At 34.6% G+C, this 9,487-nt stretch overlaps 1 protein-coding gene across 1 annotated transcript; it reads right to left on the reverse strand.

Annotated features, from left to right (window-relative positions):
* Window positions 1–5,104: 5,104 nt before the first annotated feature.
* On the reverse strand, window positions 5,105–9,268 carry LOC128996026 (uncharacterized). The gene is made up of 5 exons (XM_054421144.1): window positions 9,184–9,268; window positions 7,804–8,081; window positions 6,534–6,665; window positions 5,616–5,765; window positions 5,105–5,391 (listed from the first exon to the last, which is right to left on the reverse strand). The coding sequence occupies exons 1-5, from the start codon at window positions 9,197–9,199 to the stop codon at window positions 5,125–5,127; spliced, it is 843 nt and encodes a 280-aa protein (XP_054277119.1). The 5' UTR covers window positions 9,200–9,268; the 3' UTR covers window positions 5,105–5,124.
* Between the last annotated feature and the right edge of the window lie 219 nt (window positions 9,269–9,487).

Consider the following 9,487-nt stretch of genomic DNA (forward strand, 5'->3'; position numbering starts at 1 on the left):
TTAACAAACAATATTTTATAAACTTTTTAAATTACATAGATTTTTCCCATTTTTGTATTGATATCTCAATTCTTAAATTTAATAATTATACACCATTATCAATTCCCACCCTTTACTCCACGCCTCTTGGACATTCTGCTATAAAAGGGTACACGTTTCATCCCGGTTGAGATTACATAGTGAACATACATACATTTTATTTTCTATATAGAGTTAACTTTTTATTAGACGACCCCCTTTATTTGTAAAAAATGTTTTTAGGGATAATTACGAATAAAAAAAATATATCCACCATTTTTCAATATGGCCACCAACTTTGTTATTTCTTATGGAATACGCTGTATTCTTTTAGAATTTAAAAGCTATTTTTTTATTCTTGACATTTTTCCCCTAAACCTACTCCATTTAGGAGTTACAGCCTGTTATATCTAAAAGAAAGGCTTGTGGTGTACATTCGGCATCCTGTAGCTCATAAACGAGTAAGTTGATAGAGAAAGTGCAAAGAATAAATAAGTCACATATAAGTCATCGTTCAAAAAAATATATATAATACGTTAAAAAATACTGATTTTGTTGTTTTAAAAATGGTCACCATTTTCAAAAATGGTAGCTTACTTTGATATTGGAACAATTTATTTTATAGTTTTTTTATGTAGATGTGATTTGAAAACTTGTTTATTCTTTGTATTTTCGCTCTTAAACTTACTCGTTTATGAGCTACAGGATGCAGGATGTACTCACAAACCATTTCTTCTTCGATGTAACTCCTAAACAAGTAGCTTTAGAGAAAAATGTCAAGAATAAAAAGGTTTAAAAATGAGCGTTTACATTCTTAAACAATCATAAAATACAGGGTATTCCATAGGACTAACAAAATTGTCAGCCATATTGTAAAATGGCAAACATATTTTTAAAATTCGAAACCACTAAAAAAAACATCTAAAAATAAAGGGTAGTGTCCCATAAGAAGTTAACTCTATATCTCATAATAAAAAAGTTATCTATTGGTTCACTTTAGGTGAGACACCCTGTATAATAAAATGAGGCTCTGGCGTACAGCAGCAAATGCACGATATTCATTCATATGTATCCACTATAGTCTGTATATGTACTGAATGAGCTACATAACGTTAATATAATCTATGTAATGCGGCAAATTCAAATACAAAAACCATAACATACGTAATTTTTTTCATTGTTGCGGTGCACAAAAAAGCCAGAGTCCTGTAAAATCAATATACTGTACTATGTATAACCACTATATGCAAACAAACTGTTAATAACGATGTATCATTTTAAAATGTAAACTATGCACCCCAAATTTTGTATCAAATATTTTGTTGTGCGACCTCGTATAAAAAATCTACAAAGAAAAGTTTCATAAGTTTTTCCATAAAAATTACTTTTTTATGTTTATGATATTTTTTAACTATGAATATTTAGGATACCATGGTAAATACACTTTTTGTAGAATATCGTAACGCAAAATGATTAATTAAAGATTGCGTTACTATTCTTACCTTTTTTTTAAAGTTATAGCTTAATTTCTAAGAGACTGTAAATTTATCCAAAAGGGGGGGTAGAGGAAAGCACAAAGGGGTAGGAGTGGGGACTTTTGGGAAAATGATCATCTCAACATGGTCTAACAGCTTAGAAAAATTCAGCTTTCCCATAGTTACTTACAACATCAAACCTATATTGACTGTGGGCTACGTACCATCCATGCGCGCCTCGATACTACTACGAATTTTCCACGTTTACTCTTACTGAAATCAACGTAGCTCTGTTGTTTTTGCACAGATTTCTTTAAACTTGGTGCTGTTTTACTACTTGTTAGTTTTTCTAACCATAAATAGTTTGTAACATGCCCTAAACAAGCGCAATATTTCCGATATTTCATTTTAAAGTATTTTTAAATTTTATTTTTTTCAAAAAATGTTGATTAGCGCCCAAAGCATAAGAGATAGAAGAAAGGTTGTAATAACCTTTTTGAAGGACAATATATTTAGGCGTAGATAAACGCTTAATTCACCTTTCTATCATTAACCGTTTGAGAGTTAGACGCGGAAACATAAACCGATGACCCGCGCAACTTCCCCCCCTCCCCCCCCGAGTTGTGACCACCCTAGAAATGCGACATCATCGATTTTTTTCATCTACTAGATGTCCCCAACAATAATCAAAAGTCAAATTTTGTCAGACTTTCAGTGCATACTCAACCCGTTTAGCGCCTGGACTATCCACAGAAATTGTACAAACAATTTATTTTCGTAAATTGCAACGGGAAATCAATTTGATTCTTGGTAAAAATAACGCTTTGACCTTAGGAATATTTTAAGTAAAACCACACCGCTTGTTACGCTTGCAGTTACGGCATACGCGCTACGTAAGTACACGGCCCTCACAGCGGCATACGCCAGAACCAAGGGTAACCGCAGCACAGCTGACAGTCTATGTTTAATTTTTTTTTCTATGGTAAAACCATTGACTATTGGATACTGAAGTAGACTTCCCATCCATATGGACCAGCTGTAGCCAATTTCTTATTAAAAAAGTATGTAGTTGTATGAGTCAGTCACATAATGCACTAGTGTCTAAAATTCTTTTATATACCTTTTATTTTTTGCTGACCAGGTTGATGGGTCATAACAGTTGTATAACTCATCATAAGTCATTTCCTATGTTTGACTTGGTTAAAAAGATTGTGTACGGTATTTGGCAGAATAAGTAATTTAGATCAGCCTGTAGGTGGCTCACATCAAATACGGCGATTTAAAAAAAGCTGGCTACAAATTTAACATGGGGATGGAATCTCTAGGAACTTAAGAGTTTTCAGTCATGCTTTTGATATTGTGTAAACAATCAAATTAAAAGTGAATCGTCCAATACATCTAAACTAACCCTATGTTGAAAAATCTGTGCAGTCTATATACAGAGGACTCGGCACCAAAACAATCAAGTTGACGAACGTCCAAATCTTTTGCCAAAATAAAAGAGATACTGAAAGTTTGTTACAAATGTAGGATGACGTCACAGCTCGGTTCATGATTGATAGTCTTTCTCAAGGTTTGTTGCTCTGTATTGAACGTCAACTTGAGAGCCTGGTCGATCAGCTGTTCTATTTTCACACAGTGAAAAGTACAACATACTGAAGAATAGAATTATTAGCAAACTTTTTAGAATTGTTTTTGTTTTTTTGTTTTTTTGTTACCAATTTTAGGTCTATGAAAAAAACTACTCTCAAATCAACACCGGGGCAGTTCTTTTCATTATTTTTTTAGATATAAAATCCTAGTACATCGCTAAATTTCACCGTACCCTTCTTTTATAACTTTAGTTTGTTTACACAATGTATGATGAAGCTACACGTCAAGATATTCTTTCTACAAACCATTCACCAATTTCCGTTCATTCAAGGGTATTAAAATAAAATTATACTTTTATAATGCGTGAAAAAGTACAATGCATTTATAAAACACAAGAACTTTTAGTTTTCAATCATTGTTGTTAGTAAATATTTCACTCTGTATCCTTCAGACCCTTTTACGACAGGACTGATAATCTGATAATGGAATTTTTATAAAGATAAAAATATATACCTAAAGGTATTGCGTATTGTCATGGTTCCGGCTAAATCATATATTTTTTGATTATTATAACAAATTGTCATCTATTGAGTCAGTACCCTACCACAACATACCAAAGGCCGAGGAGTTTAGGATTATTTAATTTAAGTATATGTAGTTTTTTGTGTACTTTTTTAGATAAACATTGCCTTTTCCAATATCTACTATTGTTTGCTTTCTGTGATAGCTTTTTGAGTAAAATATACATTTTAACATAATTTCTCATTAAAAGAGAAACGGTCCAAGGTACCGTGTCTCAACCAATATATTTTAGGTTAGAATTAATTTGGTAATATATTATTCAACCACAAGCAAGATCTTTGTGCCACCCACCTATCCACTGACGTATTAAAATTCCTGCACTTAATTAGTTGATTACACTTGAGGTTACTTGATAGTGGTACTGAACAAACGTCTCCTGATATGGGTTGTTTTGTCACCGAATCCTCGCAAAAAAATTATTGTTATTCAGATAAGACAAAGAATGATTCTGACTCAATAACATTTATATATCCGTGATAACAAATTGTATAGTCAATAGTTACACATTTTAAAACAAAGTTTGTTAACTTAAAGAGGTTAGTCTTTTCTTAAAATTTTGTGTGTTAACTACAAATTTATTTTCGAAAATAAAATCATTTATTAATAATTAACTAGAGCACCCGTGCGGCTCAATGAGCCGCATTGTATGAAACATAACTCATTGAACTTGAGGCATTTTCTGCTCTTCCATTAAAACTGATTAACTGTTTAACTTGGTCTTAACCTACTGAATATTAAAAACATTAATATTTACTCAGCAAAAGCTAATGAGTTTCTTTTTATAAACAGCTGTTTTTGTTTTTAAATTTGTTCTGTGTATTTCTTATGGGGAAAACCCGACCTTTGAGAGGGTCTCACGCCCTTAAGAGTAGGAATTTTATAATTTTAAAACCTTATTGCAAAAATACATATTGAGACAAATCTTTTGACACCTTAAACGTTGAAATTGGTCCATAAATAAGGGAGGAGTTGCGTTAACAAAAAACGGCTTCACGTATTATATATATAGATAGATATTTGTTTTTATTGTTAAGCATTCAATCGTTATTTTTTTTTTACACTTGGGGTTGAAAAATTCTAAATTTTTGTTTGGTATTGTGAAAAAAATCTGAAGCGATGAATTAATGATTTCCTGAAAAAAAATTAATTTCAAATCAGGTAATGTTAAGGAGTCTTGTAGACAATGCAAGCTTATAAAACGACGTTTATGTAACCCGTCATATCATTTGTATCCCCATATATAAGAAGGATAATACAGCAGATCCTAGGTAGAAGCTGTTGTGCTACATACTGCTTGATTTTTATATTTAAATTTTTACTAATTAATAGTCACTATGCAATTCATATTTGTCGATTTTGTGTCTTGATTAAACATAAATCTGGTTTATAAATGAAAACCAAAGCAAGCTAATGAAATATAATAACAGTAACGTTAATATCTTGCAATTCTAAATTCTTACGATTTTTTCTTGAATGTTTTCCAGTGTCCTGTACGGAGTGAAGAGAACCAAGGACCTATATAGCCAAAGTCTAACCAGTAGTTCAAAACGTCATCCATATACTCAAGGAGGTTCATGTAGCACCTAAATATTATCCAGTCCCGGATATTTCTGGTTGTCTCGTCTTGAATGTCGCGGAACTCGTAAGGCATGACTTCTCTGCCTATGTCGGGCATTGGCTGCAGACCGAGATCTCTCACATAGGACCAGGTATCACACAATACCTGAAATCCGATACAGCAGTACACTTAATAATTAGTGGGTCAAACAAATAAATTTGAAATATTTAGAGTTTTGATCTATCGAGAAAAAATCGTCATTTTGTACGATACCTTGGTCAGAGCGGCTGCAACTTGACGGAGGAAAACTTTTTGTTTTCACGTTTAATTTTAATCCTACAACTAACCTCAGTACTATACTGATAATTAGACAAATAAATAGTACTTACTAGATTATTTGTGTACCATATATCCTCAAACGCTTCTTTGTATTTAGGATTGCCTTGGTCTCCCTCTAGATGCCAGTCCCACAGAACTTGTTCTAAAGCAACATCGACTATTTGTAACCAATGTGTACACCACCCCGCCCATCGGTCAAGCTGTAACAGGTTCTTGATTATAATACTCGACAAAATATTAATATGCGGAAAGTCAATAGTTATTTGTGTACTGTATCTAGTGTGCGAAGTGGCACCTTGCTACACATGAGAGAAATATTTTTGCACGAGCCGCCGGCGAGTGTTGAATGTTCCTCGAGTGCAGCAAAGTCACTTTACACTCGCGTTACACATTAAATTTTTCCTATAGTTACTGTAAATAATATAAATAATTTGCATTTTAAACACTGTACAACACGTTTTTAGGTTAGGTAAAATCCAAACATTGAACAAAATGGGAAACGCTGCACCAGCTGATCGTAGTCGTAATATCTTTAAGTTGCCAAAATTTTTTTAAACAAACACAAATTACGTGTATAATAAAATCACGCTGTTTTGTGTTGTTTGGTTGGAATATTGGTGTGCACCTGTTATGTAGAAGAAGACAATCTTTGGAAATATGTATCAGCACCAAAGTAAGAACGGTGCGCCAAAGTAGGGCTTTCTATACTATAATCTGTTCAAGGAAATCCGCTTTGCCAGGTAAACTTTAGGAAAAGTAAATTTAATTATTCCCCATTCTTGATTTTTTCCTTGACATAAACTTACATAATCTACATAACTCTTTACCATATAAAACCTGAAAGAGTGGAATAACCATGAGTTATGCATGAAAAATCCAAGATAAACGGAATTTAAATGTCCAAAAACCTTATGGTATGGCTACAAAATGTGTATCTCTTAGTACAATTTTAATTGTGCTAGCCTTACAAATAGAGTTTTGAGGTGTTCCTTTGGAGTTTTCTCTCCAAGTTTCTTGGGTAATTTTGGAAGCCATTCGTAGTCGTGGATCGCCCATTCGCGATGATGTTGGAAGAATTTGACTTGAAACGTCTCTTGTACCTGCACATTACGGATTTTTATGGTTATGGTAGGATTTAAAACAAATACTACAAACTTCAAGCTTAAATTAACAAAAAATATTTTCAAATTTTCGGTACAATATTTATGATTTTTTGCATGAGAACCTTTATTTATCAACGGCTCTCAAGGAAGACAAGATCACCGTTCTTCATGAAATGCTTAACCCGTGTAGTGTGCTACGGTGAGGCATTCAAGTATTTTCAACCAGTGCAGAAAGCGCCTTTGGTCTAGTTCACCTTTGGTCCACCTTTGGTGGATAGTAGGTTCATCCGGGTGGGACCCACTTTTATTCCTGCCTCCTTTTGGGAAACCCTGATGGCCTGGCAGTGATGTTGGGCTTGATGGGCAAATGAAGTAGATCGGGTTCTGGGTTTAAGCCCGCTGGGGGTGTTCAGGGATCTATCGCCTTGGCCACCTCTGGTTTCCCAGCAACTGGGTAATGCCTCGATCGGGTAGTGGTGTAAATAGGTGGTTGGGGTTCCTCCCATCAGCTTGCTGCTGGTGGTCCCCTTCTTCCTGGCTTTGATGGCGGGTTCTGCCTGTCAGGGATTGGATAGGTCCCAAGTGTTGCTTGCACTAAATGCGTCAGGGCATTCCACTATGGTCCTTCTGGGTTTCGTACCTGGGGGAACCCAGGTGGAGTGACGCTTAAACAAGTAGCCGGTATCCCTGGTTAGGATTGAGTCTCTCCGAAGGGTTGCTTCGGCAGCCTGATGACCTTAAGCCATCCTCCCATGATGTTCCAAAGGTCAGTGCGTATGTTTCGGCCTACATCATGGGGCTCGGGTATGTTTAATTGTAGGTACAGTACCGGGTTTGCAGTCAGGGATCTTCTGGCTCTTATGACAAAACGAAATGGAAATGGAAATGGAGTGCAGAAAGCAGCTCTCAACAAATAGATAACCACATTAAATGTATTTGCAAAGGGCTTAAAACTGATTTTCAGATTTTTGTTTACAAGAGTTATGTTTATAATGATGTGCATGAAAAAATTCAAACTTTATTAAAACAAACTGCCGTGCATAAATGTTTCAGCTGACAAGATCCCCGTACATAGAAAGGGCCTGCTTTGTTAGTGAACCCCGTACATTAAGAGATAAACCAAGAAGATACTTACATATCTCTCTCTAAACTCTTCAAAGCTTCTTCGAGCTTTTCCTATCCACATTTGAGTGACCTGAAGCATTAACCTCCACTGCTCCCCAGTCGGTCTGTAAACGTCATCGTACCAGATGGACCTGTATGTGTTTTTATTTTTGAATCCACAAGGGTTGATCCATCTCATTTTCCACTTTCCAGGGACGGGCTTGCGACCTCCCATCCACCACCATGCCCCACCATGATCTTCAGCCAACACGGTGACGGAGCAATGGAGCAGACAGTATGCAACTGCAACTAAGACAGGAGTACTTTGAGTGAGAAATGCTACCTTCGTCACTGCTGATTTCTTGTAGACGACTAAGGTGGGACAAAGTAAATTATAATGAATACTGTTATTTAAATGTGTGATTGTTTAATAAATAAAGTATAAATTTATCAATTATGTGATTCTATATAAAATTAATAGTGCTGCCAGTATTATGCATATGTTAAATGCTGCAGTGAATGTGTGTAGTTTAAGAAATAAATATGTTTATTTTATTCCATTTTTTCTACATGAGAAGGTTAGGTTAGTTTGTTTTTATGTGAATACTAAATCCAAAGGAAAAACAGTCTAAAAACGTCTTACAGCGTCATATTTAGTACTTAACCTGTATTTGTAAGGAGCGTCATATTAAGATGTAAAAGTATGAAATAATGACCTTATACTTTGCCTGGTGTATTTTAGACTAGTAACCCTATAAAATGACCGGCTACGGAGCTGAGTAAATATAATGCTCACCTAACAATAAAAAGGTCACCGGTTCGATCCTGAGAAAAGTCAGTAGCTTTTTGATCGTTTGAAGCCGGACCTAGTTGTTCCTGATCATTAAATAAATGCTCCTGATTGATGAAACAGCTGAACTTATTCAGTAACAAAGCTACACATGTCATCACACACCATTCTACACTCACTCACAAGTTAAAGTACGCACCCAGCTGGCGTTCCAATCTCTAAACATTGATAATGATTGAATGCATGATTATATGATTTCCCCGCAATACATATGTACATATATTTCTAAAACTAAGCATACAAATATAAAAGAATGTGTTTGTATGAAAACTAGACATTTCTAAAATATCTGTAACCATGTGTAGCTTAACGTTCATTAAATGCAATTTGTTTAAAATCACAAGATTTTTGAGTCTGGTAGTCCAAACACTTTAAAGCGTTCTGAACTAAGTTTGTTTCTAGGTTTGACTTGACTAACCGAATGTTTTTAATGAATTACCTTGCTACCATTGGATATATTAAAGTCACTGAACGTTTCTTTGATGTAAAATCAAAACAATTAAAAACCCTAATGCAACAGTATTATTCGAAAAGCACAAAATATAATATGATAAGTCTTACCTATGACAGTAACCATTTCGTATGGTGGCTTTAATTCTACAAATTTTGTTTCATTTGAGTATCCTACACAAGGTGCCTTCAGATAAAGAACTAATTGTGCACGCTATGTACAGGACTTTAAATGTTCCATTTGAACTAAAAACTGCTTAATTTCATTTCAATGAGCAATTAAATTTGATTTAATGTTCTGAATTTTCATAACGATCATTGTATCTCACTCGGTTCACATCAATTAAATGTAGACCTATAAACGTATTTAATGACACATGATATCATAACACAGCGACACTATTCACAGCCAACC

Source organism: Macrosteles quadrilineatus, unplaced genomic scaffold (assembly GCF_028750875.1).
Source record: "Macrosteles quadrilineatus isolate MER2022 unplaced genomic scaffold, UCM_ALF_1.0 Scaffold_5__1_contigs__length_97177068, whole genome shotgun sequence".
NCBI lineage: Eukaryota > Metazoa > Arthropoda > Insecta > Hemiptera > Cicadellidae > Macrosteles > Macrosteles quadrilineatus.

What these genes read in the sequence shown, in the direction of transcription:
- LOC128996026 (XM_054421144.1), bottom strand. An exon ending in AAGAGTTTAGAGAGAGATAT is followed by an intron (nt 6,666 to 7,803) that starts GTAAGTATCTTC and finishes CGTAATGTGCAG; the next exon opens with GTACAAGAGACGTTTCAAGT. An exon ending in AACACCTCAAAACTCTATTT is followed by an intron (nt 5,766 to 6,533) that starts GTAAGGCTAGCA and finishes AACCTGTTACAG; the next exon opens with CTTGACCGATGGGCGGGGTG.